Raw genomic sequence first — 20737 nt, 5'->3', positions numbered from 1 at the left:
TCGCGTGTCGTAGAAAGCGACTAGAGGGGACGGGAGCGGGGGGCCAGAAATCCTCCCCTCCTTGTATTAACTTTCTAAAATGGGAAACAGAAGAAGGAGTCACGCGGGGAGTGCTCATCCTCCTCGAAGGCTCAGAGTGGGGTGCCTAAATGTGTGTGGATGTAACCAAGATGTGAAAAAAGGAGAGATAGGTAGTATGTTTGAGGAAAGGAACCTGGATGTTTTGGCTCTGAGTGAAACGAAGCTCAAGGGTAAAGGGGAAGAGTGGTTTGGGAATGTCTGGGGAGTAAAGTCAGGGGTTAGTGAGAGGACAAGAGCAAGGGAAGGAGTAGCAATACTCCTGAAACAGGAGTTGTGGGAGTATGTGATAGAGTGTAAGAAAGTAAATTCTCGATTAATATGGGTAAAACTGAAAGTTGATGGAGAGAGGTGGGTGATTATTGGTGCATATGCACCTGGGCATGAGAAGAAAGATCATGAGAGGCAAGTGTTTTGGGAGCAGCTGAATGAGTGTGTTAGTGGTTTTGATGCACGAGACCGGGTTATAGTGATGGGTGATTTGAATGCAAAGGTGAGTAATGTGGCAGTTGAGGGAATAATTGGTATACATGGGGTGTTCAGTGTTGTAAATGGAAATGGTGAAGAGCTTGTAGATTTATGTGCTGAAAAAGGACTGATGATTGGGAATACCTGGTTTAAAAAGCGAGATATACATAAGTATACTTATGTAAGTAGGAGAGATGGCCAGAGAGCGTTATTGGATTACGTGTTAATTGACAGGCGTGCGAAAGAGAGACTTTTGGATGTTAATGTGCTGAGAGATGCAACTGGAGGGATGTCTGATCATTATCTTGTGGAGGCTAAGGTGAAGATTTGTATGGGTTTTCAGAAAAGAAGAGTGAATGTTGGGGTGAAGAGGGTGGTGAGAGTAAGTGAGCTTGGGAAGGAGACCTGTGTGAGGAAGTACCAGGAGAGACTGAGTACAGAATGGAAAAAGGTGAGAACAATGGAAGTAAGGGGAGTGGGGGAGGAATGGGATGTATTTAGGGAATCAGTGATGGATTGCGCAAAAGATGCTTGTGGCATGAGAAGAGTGGGAGGTGGGTTGATTAGAAAGGGTAGTGAGTGGTGGGATGAAGAAGTAAGAGTACTAGTGAAAGAGAAGAGAGAGGCATTTGGACGATTTTTGCAGGGAAAAAATGCAATTGAGTGGGAGATGTATAAAAGAAAGAGGCAGGAGGTCAAGAGAAAGGTGCACGAGGTGAAAAAAAGGGCAAATGAGAGTTGGGGTGAGAGAGTATCATTAAATTTTAGGGAGAATAAAAAGATGTTCTGGAAGGAGGTAAATAAAGTGCGTAAGAAAAGGGAGCAAATGGGAACTTCAGTGAAGGGCCCTAATGGGGAGGTGATAACAAGTAGTGGTGATGTGAGAAGGAGATGGAGTGAGTATTTTGAAGGTTTGTTGAATGTGTTTGATGATAGAGTGGCAGATATAGGGTGTTTTGGTCGAGGTGGTGTGCAAAGTGAGAGGGTTAGGGAAAATGATTTGGTAAACAGAGAAGAGGTAGTGAAAGCTTTGCGGAAGATGAAAGCCGGCAAGGCAGCAGGTTTGGATGGTATTGCAGTGGAATTTATTAAAAAAGGGGGTGACTGTATTGTTGACTGGTTGGTAAGGTTATTTAATGTATGTATGACTCATGGTGAGGTGCCTGAGGATTGGCGGAATGTGTGCATAGTGCCATTGTACAAAGGCAAAGGGGATAAGAGTGAGTGCTCAAATTACAGAGGTATAAGTTTGTTGAGTATTCCTGGTAAATTATATGGGAGGGTATTGATTGAGAGGGTGAAGGCATGTACAGAGCATCAGATTGGGGAAGAGCAGTGTGGTTTCAGAAGTGGTAGAGGATGTTTGGATCAGGTGTTTGAAGAATGTATGTGAGAAATACTTAGAAAAGCAAATGGATTTGTATGTAGCATTTATGGATCTGGAGAAGGCATATGATAGAGTTGATAGAGATGCTCTGTGGAAGGTATTAAGAATATATGGTGTGGGAGGCAAGTTGTTAGAAGCAGTGAAAAGTTTTTATCGAGGATGTAAGGCATGTGTACGTGTAGGAAGAGAGGAAAGTGATTGGTTCTCAGTGAATGTAGGTTTGCGGCAGGGGTGTGTGATGTCTCCATGGTTGTTTAATTTGTTTATGGATGGGGTTGTTAGGGAGGTGAATGCAAGAGTTTTGGAAAGAGGGGCAAGTATGAAGTCTGTTGGGGATGAGAGAGCTTGGGAAGTGAGTCAGTTGTTGTTCGCTGATGATACAGCGCTGGTGGCTGATTCATGTGAGAAACTGCAGAAGCTGGTGACTGAGTTTGGTAAAGTGTGTGGAAGAAGAAAGTTAAGAGTAAATGTGAATAAGAGCAAGGTTATTCGGTACAGCAGGGTTGAGGGTCAAGTCAATTGGGAGGTGAGTTTGAATGGAGAAAAACTGGAGGAAGTGAAGTGTTTTAGATATCTGGGAGTGGATCTGGCAGCGGATGGAACCATGGAAGCGGAAGTGGATCATAGGGTGGGGGAGGGGGCGAAAATTCTGGGGGCCTTGAAGAATGTGTGGAAGTCGAGAACATTATCTCGGAAAGCAAAAATGGGTATGTTTGAAGGAATAGTGGTTCCAACAATGTTGTATGGTTGCGAGGCGTGGGCTATGGATAGAGTTGTGCGCAGGAGGATGGATGTGCTGGAAATGAGATGTTTGAGGACAATGTGTGGTGTGAGGTGGTTTGATCGAGTGAGTAACGTAAGGGTAAGAGAGATGTGTGGAAATAAAAAGAGCGTGGTTGAGAGAGCAGAAGAGGGTGTTTTGAAGTGGTTTGGGCACATGGAGAGAATGAGTGAGGAAAGATTGACCAAGAGGATATATGTGTCGGAGGTGGAGGGAACGAGGAGAAGAGGGAGACCAAATTGGAGGTGGAAAGATGGAGTGAAAAAGATTTTGTGTGATCAGGGCCTGAACATGCAGGAGGGTGAAAGGAGGGCAAGGAATAGAGTGAATTGGAGCGATGTGGTATACCGGGGTTGACGTGCTGTCAGTGGAGTGAATCAAGGCATGTGAAGCGTCTGGGGTAAACCATGGAAAGCTGTGTAGGTATGTATATTTGCGTGTGTGGACGTATGTATATACATGTGTATGGGGGGGGGGTAGGGCCATTTATTTCGTCTGTTTCCTTGCGCTACCTCGCAAACGCGGGAGACAGCGACAAAGTATAATAAAAAAAAAAAAATAATAATATAATTTACATTTAATATTGGTTTAACTCAAATTTCTAGCAGTTCATGGTATACTTTAGACACATGGGATATGTATAACTAGTGGGTTAGAGGTGTGTTGATGAATTATCATTGTGACCACAGTTGGTCTGGCAAAATGGTTAATCTGGCAAGGCTTTGGAACCAAGAGTGCTGGAAAATCAGTGGTGTACCTGTGTGTATCATACGTGATGTTTTCAAGATTCATGTTAGTATGTATGAAGATAAGATCTAATAATGAGAGTGAATCAATCTTTCTCATCCTTGTATGTCCTCTGACATGCTGGTATCAGGAATTTTCCTGTACAAACTCTAGGAACTTGTGTCTCCATGATTCCCTTTCACCACAAAAATTCTAATCCTACCTCATAAGCAAAGTCCTCCATTATCAATACTTTACCAACTCTGAGAAATGCATGATTTACTGCTACATGTAACATCCTGATTATTTTATTCAATGATGTCAAAGAATAATTGTTCTAGATGGTAGAAGATTCATATGCCTCCTTATTAACAATCTGTTAGTCTAATATCTCTCCAATTAATTACAACTTATTGCCATCGTCCTGATCCCCAACTTACTTTGTGGAAGTTTCAAGTTCATTTGGGCTTATAAAGTAATAGTAATTGCAAGTTACAGTGACCCTTGTCTGCTTGATAATTTATGAAAATCTCACATACCATCCACTAAAGCCCTCATTAGTTTTCTAGTATCTGTCTATAACAGCCTAAAGAGATGACGACCTATATGATTCTCACCTCTGTTAACTTGGCCAACAAGTCAGTCAACAAAATCATCAAAAATTCATCAACAATGGGCTGCAGAGAAGTCTTACTGCATGGCTTGCAAGCTTCCTCAGGAATATCATCAGACTACATGCTTCCTATGGAATATCTCCACCTTCCAGTCTCTCAGCTGTGGCATTCAGGAGGGTCAAAGGTGAGACTCATGTACTTCATCCTCTTAAATGATGCACTGTTTGATAGAAGTACCTCAAAGAATCTATAATTTCTGGTGCCAGCAGTGACAATAATTCTGACTAAATCAGCCTCCACAGTATTCTTAACAGCTTCCAATGCTGGATCAATGCCAAAAACATATCCATCAACACAACCAAGACCACAGTCATACATATCAGTCTCGCTTCCAGCTTTGTCCCACCCCAGCCAACCTGCTTATCTCCCCACCAGTTAATCAGTCTAACAAGTTTCTCAGTGTCACTTTGGATGATAAACTCACCTAGAAGAAAAAGCCAAAATCATCATCAAGTCCTCCAGCTATCTTTTAAATATTCCTTTTAGACTTAAGATATCTGGACTCCCTCCATAGGAATAAAAGAACACCTACACAACCTTCATATTCTCAAACTCACCTCTGCCTTCCTGCCTGATTTTCCTCCCTACCCACTACACAATAGGAGCTACTAGAAAAAGTGTAGAAAAGGGTATATGGCATACATGATCATCTTCAGTCCCTCTTACATCATCTATCAAAAGGCATACAACAAAATGCTTCCTCCAAGTCTCTCCAATCATCACCTAGACCTCATCCAGCAGTTCAGGAAAGAACTATTACTCCACTCCACCACCATCATCTCCTGTCACCAGAGATCCACAGGCTCCAAGGTGCAGTTAGGCACAACAACCAAATTAATTCTATCTGAGCTTGTCTATGGACTGCTACAAGAACAGTCCTATCCCCACCATTGTTAGCATCCTGTCCAAGTCTGAATTTATTGAAGAAGTCGTGTCAAGATGTGATGCAGACTGAATGAGAGAAGAATGAGCAGATTTGAGGGATGTGGAGGAATGCAGTGTTGAGTCATCAGCATATGAGTGCAATTGGTTATTTGTAAATGAAAGAAATTGTTGATAAAAAGAAAAAAATTTATGAGATTTGACAAAACCTTAAGGGATACTGCTGCTGATGGGGCAAGGGGGAGAGGCTGGTCCATCAACAACCATGGATATATATTAACAAAAGAGGTAGCAAAATGAGGATGGGAAGCAAAAAGAGGGGAACCTAGAAATGAGACCCCCCAATGCCACACCATACCGAAAGCTTTGGACATATCATGCACAACTTGACAGGATTCCCAAAATCTTTCAGGAATGATGACCAGACATTACTAAGATTGGAATGAATATCACAAGCTGATACCACATTTTTGAAGCCATACTGGTGATCAGAAAGAAGACTGAGACACAAGATGTCTGAGGATATAGGAGTTGAGGAGGGATGCAAAGACTTGGGCAGTAGTAGATATCAAAACAACAGGATGACAGTCAGGTTTGTTCATTTGGCTTTATCATATGTCTTGGCATAGGATCTTGTCACATTAGGTTTAGCCAAAGTATATACTTGTCTGACCCCTATGCATGTACCAGATAATCCAGTGACTATATGATGTTATTCCCTACTTCCAGGATAGTGGTCTGGACCACCAACAAGACTTTAGGATCCCTGAGAACAGTGATGGTACTTACCTCCTTCATCAGTAGTAGTGATAGTGAAGGAGACAACATGGATGTTCTGTCTCGCACAATGTTGAACACAAACTGAGGAGGCATGGCCACCACCCTCCCATTCCACCACCAGACTAAACTGTGAGCATGGAAGCTGATGCAAGCCCTCGCCTCCACCCCACACGACAATGCTGTGATGCTCCAGCCTTCCAAACACATACAAACATGCATCAGTAATCAAAAAATATATTCTGAGGTTACTGTATAAGAAAAGAACAGAAAGATGCTGAGAGAAACTTATGTCAATGTCAGAGGTTATTACATCATCTTTTCTACAAAATGGAAGGATTAATAAAGGTAGAAGGAGAGGGGAAAGCTATATAAGTAAACAATAATGAAAAACAAAAACTCAGAAATAGAAACCATCATGTCAGAAGATCTGTATAGTAGTGTCATGAAATAGTGAGATACAACATAACACTCTTGAGTGGGCACCTTTATCAACCTCATCTCTTCATTACAACACAAGCTGATATAGCATTATGATATAACAAAACCAAGTTGGCTGCAAATCATGGGGTGTTGATGTTAAGCATGCCAAATTGCCCATGGCATCAGTAAGGATGCAGTCCGTCACTCATATATTTCTTCACTTCTGTGCACTTAAACCAGTCTTCTCTATGCCTCAGTGTCAAGCAAGTACTACTAAAAGCGAGCCTGTTCAAGATAAACAGACTTTTTTTAACAGGCATGATAAGGATATGGGAGAAGGAATACTTCCCACATATTTCCCGCATGTTGTAGAAGGCGACTAAAGAAGGATGGAGTGGGGAGGCTGGAAACTCTCCCCTTCATGCACTTCAATTTCTAAAAGAAGAAACAGAATAAGGAGTCAACAGAATAAGGAGTCAAGTGGGGAATGCTTCTCCTTCTTGAAGGCCAAAATTGGAGTATGTTTGGGGAAAGAAACCTGGATGTTTTGGCTTTGAGTGAAACGAAGCTCATGGGTAAAGGGGAAAAATGGTTTGGTAAAGTCTTGGGAGTACAGTCAGGGGTTGGTGAGCGGACAATAGTTACGGAAGGAGTAGCAATACTCCTAAAGCTGGAGCTGTGGGAGTGTGTGATAGAGTATAAGGAAGTTAATTCTAGATTGATGTGGGTAAAACCGAAAGTGGATGGAGAGAGATGGGTGAGTACTGGTGCCTGTGCATTTGGTCATGAGAAGAAAGGTCTTGAGAGGCATTTTGGGAGCAGCTGAGTGACAGTGTCAGCAGTTTTGGGGCATGAGACTGGGTATTAGTGATGGAAGATTTAAATGCAAAAGTGAGTAATGTGGCAGTTGAGGGTATAATTGGTGTATATGGGGTATTCAGCATTGTGAACAGAAATGAAGAGGAGCTTGTGGATTTGTGTGCTGAAAAAAAGACAGGTGATTGGGAATGCCTGGTTTAAAAAGAGAGATATACACAAATATATGCATGTGAGTAAGAGAGATGGTCAAAGGATATCATTAGATTGCATGTTAATTGGCAGGAATGTAAAAGAGAGACATTTGGATGTTTATGTGCTGAGAGGAGCAGCTGGTGGGATGTATGATCACTATCTTGTGGAGGCAAAGATGAAGATTTGTTGAGGTTTTCAAAAAAGAAGAGAAAATGTCGTGGAGAAGAGTGGTGAGGGTAAGTGAGCTTGGAAAAGAGACTTGTGTGAGGAGGTACCGGGAAAGATTGAGTGATGAATGGCAAAAGGTGAGAGCAAATGACGTGAGGGGAGTGGTGAAGAATGGGATGTATTTAGAGAAGGAGTGATGGCATGTGCAAGAGATGCATGTGGCATGAGAAAGTTGGGAGGTGAGTGGATTAGAAAAGGTAGTGAGTGGCGTGATGAAGTAAAACTGTCAGTGAAAGTGAACAGGGACATTCAGACGGTACTTGCAAGGAAGTATCAAGGGAGATACAAGAAAGAAATATAATGTTCATTTGATATACAATGAGACGCAGCTAGGACACCATTTGGTAGTCACTTGTTTACCCAATGGCATCCTAGCTATGTCTCTTCGTTGTATATCACCAGCTCCCAAAACACTTCCCTCTCATGATCTTTCTTCTCATAACTAGGTGCATAAGCACCAATAATCACCCATCTCTCTCCATCCACTTTCAGTTTTACCCACATCAATCTAGAATTTACTTTCTTACACTCTATCACATACTCCCACAACTCATGCTTCAGGAATAGTGCTACTCCTTCCTTAGCTCTTGTCCTCTCACCAACCCCTGACTTTACTCCCAAGACTTTCCCAAACCACTCTTCCCCTTTACCCTTAAGCTTCGTTTCCCTCAGAGCCAGAACATCCAGGTTTCTTTCCTCATACTACCTATCTCTCCTTTCTTCTCATGTTGGTTACATCTACAAACATTCAGACACCCCAATCTGAGCCTTCAATGAGGATGAGCACTCCCCGCTTGAGGCCTTTTGTTTCCCTTTTTAGAAATTGAAATATAAGGCATGGGGGTTTCCAGTCCTCGGCTCCCACACCCTGTAGTCGCCTTCAACAGCAAGTGGGGAATATGTGGGAAGAATTCTTCAATATTCCCTTATGTAACTAATGCATGAATCAATAATTATTTATATTCTAAGATTTATATTCTAAGAAAGCCTATGTGACAAAACCTAACATAGCCCATCTCAGATCTAACAAATAAGCTGACACCATTATACTTATTTTACATACTTATTACACTTAACCGCCGTCTTCCTTGTTAGTGAGGTAGCACAAGGAAACAGACGAGGAATGGCCCAACCCACTCTCATACACAAGTATATACATAAACACCTACACACGCACTTAAACATTTCAACGTATACATACATATACATACACAGACATATGCATATATACACATGTACATATCCATACTTGCTGCTTTCATCCATTCCAATCGCCATCCAGCCACACATGAAATAGTGTCCCCCCCCCAAGCGAGGCAATGCCAGGAACAGACCAAAAAAGGCCACATTTGTTCACACTCAGTCTCTCACTGACATGTGTAATGCACCAAAACCACAGCTCCTTTTCCACATCCAGGTCCCACAGACCTTTCCATGGTTTACCCCAGATGCTTCACAAGCCCTGGCTCAATCCACTGACATCATGTCGACCCTAGTATACAACATAGTTCCAATTCACTCTATTCCTTGCACGCCTTTCACCCTCCTATAAGTTTAGGCTCCGATCACTTAAAATCTTTTTCACTCCATCCTTCCACCTTCATTTTGGTTCCTGCTTCTCCTTTTTCCCTCCATCTCTAACACATATATCCTTTTTATTATTACCACACATCTCTCTTACCCTTTCATAACTTACTTGATCAAACCAACTCACACCACATATTGTCCTCAAACATCTCATTTCCAACACATGCACCCTCCTCCACACAACCCTCTTTATAGCCCATGCCTCACAACCATATAACATTGTTGGAACCACTATTCCTTTAAACATACCCAGTTTGCTCTCCGAGATAACGTTCTCCCCTTCCACACATTCTTCAACACCCAAATCCTTCGCTCCCTTACCCACCCTGTGACTCACTTCCACTTCCATGGTCCCATTCACTGCTAAGTCCTCCAGTTTTTCTCCATTCAAACTAACCTCCCAATTAACTTAACCCTCAAACCTACTGGACCGAATAACCTTGCTCTTCTTCACATTTACTCTCAATTTTCTTCTTTCACACACTTTACCAAACTCAGTCACCATCCTCAGTAGCTTCTCATCTGAATCAGCCACCAGCACTGTATCATCAGCAAACAAAAACTGAATCAATTCCCAGGCCCTCTCATCCACAACAGACTGCATACTTGCCCCTCACTCCAAAACTCTTGCATTCACCTCCCTAACAGCCCCATCCATACACAAATTAAACAACCATGGAGACATCACACATCCCTGCCGCAAACCAAAATTCACTGGGAACCAATCACTTTCTTCTCTTCCTACTCATTCACATGCCTTACATCCTTGGTAAAAACTTCTCACTGCTTCTAGCAACTTAGCTCCCACACCATATACTCTTAAAATCTTCCACAAAGCATCTCTATTCACCCTATCATATGCCTTCTCCAGATCCATAAATGCTACATACAAATCCATCAGTTTTTCTGAGTATTTCTCACATACATTCTTCAAAGCAAACACCTGATCCACACATCCACTACCAGTTCTGAAACCACACTGCTCTTCCCCAATTTGATGCTCTGTAAATGACTTCACCCTCTCAATTGATACCCTCCCATATAATTTCCCAGAAATACTCAACAAACTTATACCTCTGTAATCTGAACACTCACCTTCATCCCCTTTGCCTTTGTACAATGGCACTATGCACACTTTCTGTCAATCCTCAGGCACTTCACCATAGTCCATACATACAATGAATATCCTTACCAACCAATCAACAACACAGTCTCTTTTTCTATAAAATCCACTGAAATACCATCCAAACCTGCCGCCTTGCCTGCTTTCATCTTCTGGAAAGCTTTCACTACCTCTTCTCTGTTCACCAAACCATTCTCCCTGACCCTTTCACTTCACACACCACCCAGACTAAAACACCCTATATCTGCTACGCTATCATCAAACACATTCAACAAACCTTCAAAATATTTACTCCACCTTCTCTCTTCATCACTACTTGTTATTACCTCACAATTTGCCACCTTCACCAAAGTTCCTATTTGTTATCTTGTCTTACACACTTTATTTACCTCCTTTGAAAACATCTTTTTATCATCCCTACCATTTTAGGTGCTGTATATCATTTTCATTGCTTGGATGATGTTTTGAGTGTTATTAGGTATATCATTTCCATTACACTGTGTAAAAAATTTTTACTTTTTATTATTCTGGGTAATAAGTGTTATTTTCTAATTGATTATGTATAAAAATTATAGAAAATGGCTATCATTCCCTTGCAACTTTGCTTTTGTGATCAGGACTGACATTTTTTTTAAATTTACCTATTTTTCAGAACATTCCAAATAGATTCAGTGCTGAGTAGCTGATACAGAACTTTTTGAAAGTTTCCAGTAATATATATAGTAGTGTAAAGATGAAATTGCACTTCAGTAGTTCATATAATTTTCTCTAACGTAATTTTTCTATACATGTGGCACAACTTGTTTTGTGGAGACAATCCACCTAATCAGGTGCCAGTACTTAACAAAGTTATTTAAATCCCATCACACTTGAGTCCTGCCGTCCAGCACCAATCTGTACAGACCAAGCACTGTTTGCTTTGTCTGGCAGGAACCATTGTAAGGGAGAGTGATTAAGGAGGGTCATGTGGTGGGGGTTGACCTGGGTAGCTTGGTGTGTCTAGAAAAACTTTTTTTATGTTTTCATGTTTTACCAATTCTCACATAATGATTTGGTTAAAGCTAGGATGGGTTTTAAAATTGCCTGGGGACAAATCATAGTTCTTGGTATTAGCAACTGAAAAAGATTCAATAATGATGAGTGTGGCATAATCAGCATAGGGGTATAGAATAACAAGATTTTCAAGATCTATGGGGTGATCATTTTCATAATGTTTAGCGATCATATTTTTGTGGTCATCCCTGTGCACTGCATGATGGTGCCAATGACACTTCTCTATTACAGTTTTTCTGGTCTGGCCTACATATATATCTCTACATGCCTTGTATTTGATGAAATAAACACTCCCAATTGCTGCATGATTTTATCTACAATTTATCAAGCTTACTGATGGTGATACTACAAGCATTTTTTTTAACATGTCTTAGGTTACCTAACTTGGGAGAACAGGGCAACATTACACATTTAGACTTAGCCTTATTTGTCAAATTTTTGTTACAAGAAGCATAAAATGTCTTTCTAGCTTTTTAGTAAGCTCTGTTCACAAGCCAATTGGTATAATGTAACTGCCTAAAGATATGTCTTATATGACTATATTCATCTACCATGCCTATGGGATCACATATCCGTAGTGCTCTTAAAAACATAAACATAGCTACAGACAATTTAAAAAAAGAATCATGTACTGAGAAATAATGAATACAGCTCTCAGAGTTGGTAGGCTTCCTGTAGATTTTAAAGGACAAATGATCAGATTCTCTATTTATCAACACATCAAGAAATGATTTGGTAAAAAGAGAAGAGGTAGTGAAAGCTTTGCGGAAGATGAAAGCCGGCAAGGCAGCAGGTTTGGATGGTATTGCAGTGGAATTTATTAAAAAAGGGGGTGACTGTATTGTTGACTGGTTGGTAAGGCTATTTAATGTATGTATGACTCATGGTGAGGTGCCTGAGGATTGGCGGAATGCGTGCATAGTGCCACTGTACAAAGGCAAAGGGGATAAGGGTGAGTGCTCAAATTACAGAGGTAAAAGTTTGTTGAGTATTCCTGGTAAATTATATGGGAGGGTATTGATTGAGAGGGTGAAGGCATGTACAGAGCATCAGAGTGGGGAAGAGCAGTGTGGCTTCAGAAGTGGTAGAGGATGTGTAGATCAGGTGTTTGCTTTGAAGAATGTATGTGAGAAATACTTAGAAAAGCAAATGGATTTGTATGTAGCATTTATGGATCTGGAGAAGGCATATGATAGAGTTGATAGAGATGCTCTGTGGAAGGTATTAAGAATATATGGTGTGGGAGGAAAGTTGTTAGAAGCAGTGAAAAGTTTTTATCGAGGATGTAAGGCATGTGTACATGTAGGAAGAGAGGAAAGTGATTGGTTCTCAGTGAATGTAGGTTTGCGGCAGGGGTGTGTGATGTCTCCATGGTTGTTTAATTTGTTTATGGATGGGGTTGTTAGGGAGGTGAATGCAAGAGTTTTGGAAAGAGGGGCAAGTATGAAGTCAGTTGGGGATGAGAGAGCTTGGGAAGTGAGTCAGTTGTTGTTCGCTGATGATACAGCGCTGGTGGCTGATTCATGTGAGAAACTGCAGAAGCTGGTGACTGAGTTTGGTAAAGTGTGTGGAAGAAGAAAGTTAAGAGTAAATGTGAATAAGAGCAAGGTTATTAGGTACAGTAGGGTTGAGGGTCAAGTCAATTGGGAGGTGAGTTTGAATGGAGAAAAACTGGAGGAAGTGAAGTGTTTTAGATATCTGGGAGTGGATCTGGCAGCGGATGGAACCATGGAAGCGGAAGTGGATCATAGGGTGGGGGAGGGGGTGAAAATTCTGGGGGCCTTGAAGAATGTGTGGAAGTCGAGAACAATATCTCGGAAAGCAAAAATGGGTATGTTTGAAGGAATAGTGGTTCCAACAATGTTGTATGGTTGCGAGGCGTGGGCTATGGATAGAGTTGTGCGCAGGAGGATGGATGTGCTGGAAATGAGATGTTTAAGGACAATGTGTGGTGTGAGGTGGTTTGATCGAGTGAGTAACGTAAGGGTAAGAGAGATGTGTGGAAATAAAAAGAGCGTGGTTGAGAGAGCAGAAGAGGGTGTTTTGAAGTGGTTTGGGCACATGGAGAGAATGAGTGAGGAAAGATTGACCAAGAGGATATATGTGTCGGAGGTGGAGGGAACGAGGAGAAGAGGGAGACCAAATTGGAGGTGGAAAGATGGAGTGAAAAAGATTTTGTGTGATCGGGGCCTGAACATGCAGGAGGGTGAAAGGAGGGCAAGGAATAGAGTGAATTGGAGCTATGTGGTATACCGGGGTTGACGTGCTGTCAGTGGATTGAAGCAAGACATGTGAAGCGTCTGGGGTAAACCATGGAAAGCTGTGTAGGTATGTATATTTGCGTGTGTGGACGTATGTATATACATGTGTATGGGGGGGGTTGGGCCATTTCTTTCGTCTGTTTCCTTGCGCTACCTCGCAAACGCGGGAGACAGCGACAAAGTATAAATAAATAAAAATCAAGAAAGGGCAATTTGCCTTCTTTTTCCCATTCCAACTTGAATTTGATGGTAGAGTGGATGTTATTCAATTCATTAAAGAAAACATCACAATCTTGGGAGGATAGCCACAAAGACCACACATCATCCATGTATCTAAACCAGACTTTCGGATGAATACTGATTGAAGTGGAAATTTCAGCCTCAAAATATTCCATAAATAAGTTACTAAGAATCGGACTAAGAGGGTTTCCATGCCAAGACCAAATTTCTGTCTGTAAAAATTAGCTTCAGTATCTTGGAAAACATTATTAGAAACACAAAGCTCAACCAAGTCAATAAAAGTTTATATGAGAAGGGGCGAGTCAGGACTTAAGACGTAAGCCAACTAGCTCAGTTAAGATCTAGCTGCCTAAGAGGATACATATACATACGTTTTTCTGAGATGGTATCTAGAGGCTGCAAGCATCTGGCAGGCACATTTTGCGATGTAAGGCCAATTTATCAAAACAAGAGCAAAAAAGTACTCCGTGGCAGCATCTGCTAAGATGTGTGAGGTCTACAAGGAATGTTTCAGCATGCCTGTTGGGGATCAAGACAAATTCTGGACACCTCATTTCACCTGCAAGCACTGCATAAAAAACTTCAGAAGATAAGACAGACAATTGTTCCTCGCTTGATGGCAGACTCTTATGTTATAACATTTTCAAGAATCTTAAAAGTCAAAAGAATTTTTAATTTAAATCTGAAATTTTCAGTTATTGAAAAAAAAAAAATCATACATGAAATATGTTGAATCTCTTTCACATTAGTCATGGGTGAAATAAATTCATAAGCATATTTCATTTTTTCATATTCATAATTTTATATTGTTCTCTTACAGGATGGTACAGAGGGCAAAAGAGAGCCATGAAGTTAGCTATCCCAAGAATTTGGCAGGAACCTATCAGCAACTTAGCAAGCAATAGCTACTTCTGCAAGTTGGACCCTTCCAAATGTCGGACTGGCAAGAAGGAATATGCTATCACATATCCAGACCTTCATGTACATAAAATTAGGCCTTATGAAACAATTTGTCACAGCTTTAGATAAGGAGTCTGCAGCCTTCAAGTACCTTCAAGACTTCTTCACTAAGCTGTCTGAGGTAAAGGTCAAAGCCTGTATCTTTGTCGGACTACAGATAAAGAAGATCCTGCAGTGCATATGTTGTTTTTCTGACTTTGTGAATAAAAATGTGCAAATTCCTCAAAAGTCCAATAAGAATTAAGAAAATTTCAAGTTATCACTGTTCTGGTAACAAAAGCAAAGTTTGAAGGGAGTAATATCCTTTCTCTTTACTTTCTATGCATAAGCAATTAAGAAATAACATTTACTACCCAAGAACAAAATATGTTACTATCATTTACATAATGATCTATCTCATTTAATCTACTTCTTTCTTGGGGTGGGGGGTGGGGGATCCCTTACCCTTATTTACATGGAAATGGATGTCATAATATAGCATGATTCTATACTGCGCAAAATTTTTTGTTATGTATCTTGTGCTACATTGCAACCTTATTGTATACGACAGGAGTAAAATCCAATGGGTCTGACCAAAAGGTAAGGTATAACTGCATATTCATGGCAGAAGTGACTACAACAGTCTGATAGACAGTTATGATAGGAACTATAAGGGTGCTCCACAGAAGAATTGTGCTGGATGCAGTGGATGACTTATGGCAGAAGCAACTATGCTGTCTGCTTAAAACCTTGTCTGTTCCTCATATATTTTGAAAGGAAGCATCATTCTTACATTTTAGTACTCTGTCATCTCTCCTTTGGCCTCTATTACCGTCTGAAAATGTGTGGGCACAAAACTGGCAAGGTCACTGTAGTATTCTAGTTCCATGTTTTGGGTCCATAGGGTCTTGATCTCCTGAATGAGGCCAAGCAATGGTGAGGTGCTGCAGTAAGCAAGCTTTGATTTTCATATGGTTCCACCAGTTCTTGTTTGGTTTAAGGTCCTAGGCCACTCCAGCAATTGAATATTTTTCTCTGATAACCAATTCATCACCTTTCTAACCTTATGGCAGAGGGCATTATCCCGCATAAAGTGATCACACCTGTAAATCTCATAAAAAGGAAGCAGATGGTCTTTTAGAACTTTGCTGTACTGCTCTTCATTCACTGCAGTGTTTTTAGTTATGAAATAAAACCCTCCCTATCCACTGCATCATTAAACCAACTATATACCATTTCACCATTCGGATGTTTACCATCTTCACAGTGAAACAAGTCATATTGGCAGGCATCCACCAGCCTCCTCACCCTCCCCTGTTTTATTCCAGTTGCTCACTCTAGCCCTTGCATTTCTTTGCAAATGCTAGTCGTTTGCATTTCATTTCCTTCAAAAGCACTGTTTGGTAGTTGGCTTGCAAGAGAAAATATGAAGATCTTCTTGCAGGCAGTCACATGATTCTTTGGGGGATGTTTCATAGAAATTTTGGATGGCTTTTCTGGAGTTCAGTGGCTGACATGCATAGTTGCTTCAATACTTCTTGTCTTAAGGGGGGTTATCTGTAGATCCAGAGGTCTTCCTAGAGTAACCAGGGATAGCTTTTGGTTGTGGGATGTTGTCAGGGAGATGATGAATGCTGGCAAGCAGACGGCTGATCATATGTTCCGGGCACCCAGTGTACTTAGAAATCTCGCATGTACCCATATTTTCTTGCTCTCTGGTGAGAATTCGGGCTTTCTCCTCCGTAGAATGGCATGAGCCAACCATCTTGAAGCAGAGGTGGAAGGTACACAGCACCCAGAAGCGAAATTCCTAAAATGAAGTGGCAGCCAAGGGGAGCAAAGAAAAAGCATCCTTCCCTAAAGATAGCCTTAGGCACACTGAGGCAAGTTGCTGGTGTTCACATCTTTAAAAACACTAGTGTCAGTAACAAGATATATGATGATTTCACCCTGAGAGCATCATAAGCTTGTACCCGCAATATACCTTAGATATGTACTGCCTTCGAAACTATATGGTGGGGACAATATTTTCTTTTTGTGGACATTTAATAAGGGCATTTCACAGAATACTTGTGTCATCTGCTGTGCACGAGATGAGAGCTATCAAAAGGGCATTCCATGCAACAACCCTGTCACCTGCAGTGCACCAATCATGGAAAGAAGTAACTATGCAGACTTCTGTGGTGTAGCAGTTAGTGTTCCTGACTGTAACACATTCACGGGTTACCCTAGGTCGAGCACATAGGTTTGAATCCTGGTTGTGGCAATCAGCCCGCAGTCAATCCAGTTGTACATCCACCCTCAGGGGTTGGTTGATAAAATGGGTATCTGGCTCAGTCTAAGGAGTATATCGTTAATGATATGGCCTTGATTAGGGCCTTAATTGCCCAAGCCGTTCCAGCTCAAAAAAATAACTGGATGTTCTTTGCAACACCTGTGTCACCTGCAGTGCAGCACAGCAACTGGAAATGAAATAAGAATAGGAAATAATGTTGGGAGAATATCAAAAGACTTTTGAACAGTATCAAGTTCAATGGCCAAAGGTGTCATTTTCTTTAAGCTATGAGCCAAATCAAATTCCAAGTTGAATCCTTTTATAGGTGGCATAAAATCTGAGGAATGGGTCTTATGACATTCAATTATTGCCTACCATTTCTTTACCATCAACCACCATCTCAAGGGCAACCGTTGACATTTCTCTGAAATAGCCTATTTACTATCATCTCGGGGGTAGCTTTGGGCATATTTTTTTCACTGTTGTATCTACACATATCTCAAAGGAAATTCTTGGCATTATTGTCAAAACTCACTTTAGGGGATGCCAGGGGTCAATAGATTACTTGTACTTGATACTTGGTTCTCAAGTACCAAATTTTAGGTCCTTGTAACTTTACTTGTATCTGATATGCACAATTGTTTGTACCTGTAATCATACTTGTACTAGACAAAATGTGGTACATGTACTTAAAAAATCAAGTACTTTCATTAGTTTTCTTTAGGTGTAGTGTAAGGCTTCTTAATTTTACCTAACTTGTTTCAAATAAGCTGCTAATGTATGATATAATGATAGCTTAAAGAGTCACCTCTGATGCCAGCTGCTATGTAGTCCTATCCATTTATGGGCTCAGACACCATCTTGTAGAGATTTTAAATCTACCTACTATAAAAATTTTGTGGAGACATTTTAGAGCATCCTTTAAGATTGTCTTTTCCAGTATGAATGGAGTGAGACACCTCCTTCTGCTGCAGTATTCAACCCACATTTGTCTATTAGAGAAGGTGAACTTAACAGCTGGGCTTACTGTTAAGGCCGATGTAAATCCTAAAACTCATGCTGCTATACTTAATACCAGTTCTTCAACCAAAGCAAGATGCAAAACAACTAATGTTATGACTGATCCTGCTAACAGTCCATTTGGTGATGAATATGCTGTTAATGAAATAACATAAAGGTACCTGCCAAGTGTTACAGACTAACACTTGGCAGGACAGTGTCCTGGTACCTTACCAGTGCCACAGATTACCACAGAGGAAGACAGTCTACAGTGACCTGTCCAATGCTACAGACTACCAATTGGGAGGACAGTCTATCAGTACCAGTCCAGTACTTCAAACTACCATTGGAGGACAGTGTGTACTGGTACCTGCCCAGTACTACAGACAACCACTGGGAAGAACAGTCTACTGGTACCTGCTCAGTACTACAGACGACTAATGGGGAGGACAGTGTACTGGTATCTACCCAGTGCAATAGGCTAACACCAGGAAGGACAGTCTAAAAGTATCTACCCAGTACTACAGACTAACACCAGGGAGGACAGTCTACCAGTACCTGCCCAATGCTACAGACTGCCACTAGGAAGGACAATGTACTGATACCTGCCCAAAGGTACAGGCCAACACTGGGGAGGAGAGAGTGCTGGTATAGGCCCAGCACAATATATCACCCCTGGAGAATGCAGTGTATTGTTATATGCCTAGTGCTACAAACTATCACTGGGGAGGAGAGACTACTGGTACATGCCATGCTACAAATTACTACTGGGGAGGACGATGTACTGATAACTGCGCAGTACTACAGATCACCAATGGGAAGAAAAGTCTTCAGATACCTACCCAGTACTTCAGACTAACAATGTGGGAGAAGTCTACTGGTACCTCCCGTGCTTCAAACCACCACTGGAAATGACAATGTACAGTGGGACAGACTACTTCTGGGGAGGACAGTCTACTAGTACCTGCCATGTGGTAAAGATTACCACTGAGGAGGACAACGTACTGGTACCTACCCAGTGGTACAGACTACTACTGGGGAAAATGTCAGCTGATATCAGCCCAGTGCTAAATATTACCACTTGAGCGGACAGTCCACTAGTAGCTGCCCAGTGCTACAGACTACCACTGTAAAGGACAGTCTACTTTTCCCTGCCTAATGCTACAAACTACAAATGGAGAGGACAGTGTACTGGTACCTGCCCACTGCTACAAATCACCATTGGGGAGGACAGTCTACTGGTACTGGCCCAGTCTTACAAAATAACATTCAGGAGAGCAGTGCTCTGGTAAGTGCCCAGTGATGCACACTATCACAGGGTAGGACAGTGTATTGATACCTTCTAGTGGTAGGAACTACCACTGAGGAGGACAATGTACTGGTACCTGCTGAGTGCTACAGACGACTATGGGGAGGACAGTGTACTGGTACCTTTCCAGTACAATACACTACCATTGGGAAGGACAGTCTAGCAATGCCTGCTCAGTCCTACAAACTACCACTGGGGAGGACAGTCTACTGGAAGCTGCCTGCTGGTAAAGACTACCACTAGGGAGGAGGACAGTGCACTGATATCTACCCAGAGATACAGACTACCACTGGGGAAGAAAATGTACTGGTAAAAGCCCCACACTAGAGATCATCTCTGAGAAGACAGTATGCTGTTATGTGCCTAGTGCCATATAAACCACTGGAAAGACAATCTACCAGTATCTGCCCACTGCTACAAACTACCACTGGAAAAGACAGTGTACTGGTACCTGCCCAGTGCTGCAGACTACCAAAGGGAAGAAAAATCTATGGGTACTTGTCCAGTGCTAAAGACAATCACTGTGGGAGAGCAGTCTACTGGTACCTTCCCCAGTGGTACAGACTACCACTGATGAGAGTCTACTGGTATATGTCCAGTGGTACATATTACCACTGGGGAGGATAATATACTGGTACTTGCCCAGTGGTACAAACTATCACTGGGGAGGTCAGTGTACTGGTATCTACCACTGTGAAGGACAGTCTATCGTTACCTGTCCAGTGCTACAAACTACTAACAGAAAAGGGAGTGTACTGGTACTTACCCAGTGTTACACACTACCATTGGGGAGGCCAGTCTACCAGTATCTGCCTAGAGTTACAAACTACCACTTTAGAGGAGAGTCTACTGGGAGCTACCCACTGGTACAGACTACCACTAGGGAGGAGAGTGCACTGATACCAGCCCAGAGATAAAGACTAACACTGGGGAGGAGAGTGTACTGGTATAAGCTCAGCATTGTAAATTACCCCTAAGAAGACAGTATACTGTTGTATGCCTAGGGCTACAGACAAACACTAGGGAGGACAGTCGATATGTGCCAAGTGCTACAGACCACCACTAGGAAGGACAGTGTACTGTACCTGCCCAGTACTACCGACTACTATTTGGAAGAAAAATCTATGGGTACTTGCCCAGTGTTATAGACTACCACTGTGGGAAGACAGTCTATCAGTAACTGTTCAATGCTTCCAACTAACTGCTTCCAACTAACACTGGAGAACACAATATACTTGTACTTTCCCAGTGGTACAAACTACCACCAGGGAAGAAAGTCTACTAGTACCTGCCTAGTGCTACAAAATACCATTGAGGAGGATAGTATACTGGTATCTGCCCAGTGTTACAAACTATCATTGGGAGGAGAGTCTACTGGTACCTGCCTAGTGTTACAAACTGCCATTGGGGAGGAGAGTCTACTGGTACCTGCTTTGTGCTATAAACTACCAATGGAGAGGAAAGTCTACTGGTACCTGCCGAATACTACAAACTACCACTTGGAGGACAGTCTACT

At 41.8% G+C, this 20737-nt stretch overlaps 1 protein-coding gene across 7 annotated transcripts in view; it reads right to left on the bottom strand.

Moving 5' to 3' along the window:
- Nucleotides 1–20737, bottom strand: part of LOC139765063 (uncharacterized) — a 197253-nt gene that overhangs the window by 106542 nt on the left and 69974 nt on the right. For all 7 annotated transcript variants that reach the window (XM_071692163.1, XM_071692164.1, XM_071692165.1 and 4 more), the window contains one exon: nucleotides 5786–5970. In XM_071692163.1, the coding sequence (XP_071548264.1) occupies nucleotides 5786–5970 (185 nt within the window). The remainder of the gene's footprint in view (nucleotides 1–5785; nucleotides 5971–20737) is intronic.

The sequence above is a fragment of the Panulirus ornatus genome, chromosome 52 (genome assembly GCF_036320965.1).
Source record: "Panulirus ornatus isolate Po-2019 chromosome 52, ASM3632096v1, whole genome shotgun sequence".
Lineage (NCBI taxonomy): Eukaryota > Metazoa > Arthropoda > Malacostraca > Decapoda > Palinuridae > Panulirus > Panulirus ornatus.
Note: the sequence above shows the minus strand (reverse complement) of the source record. Positions and strands in the feature narration are given on the sequence as shown.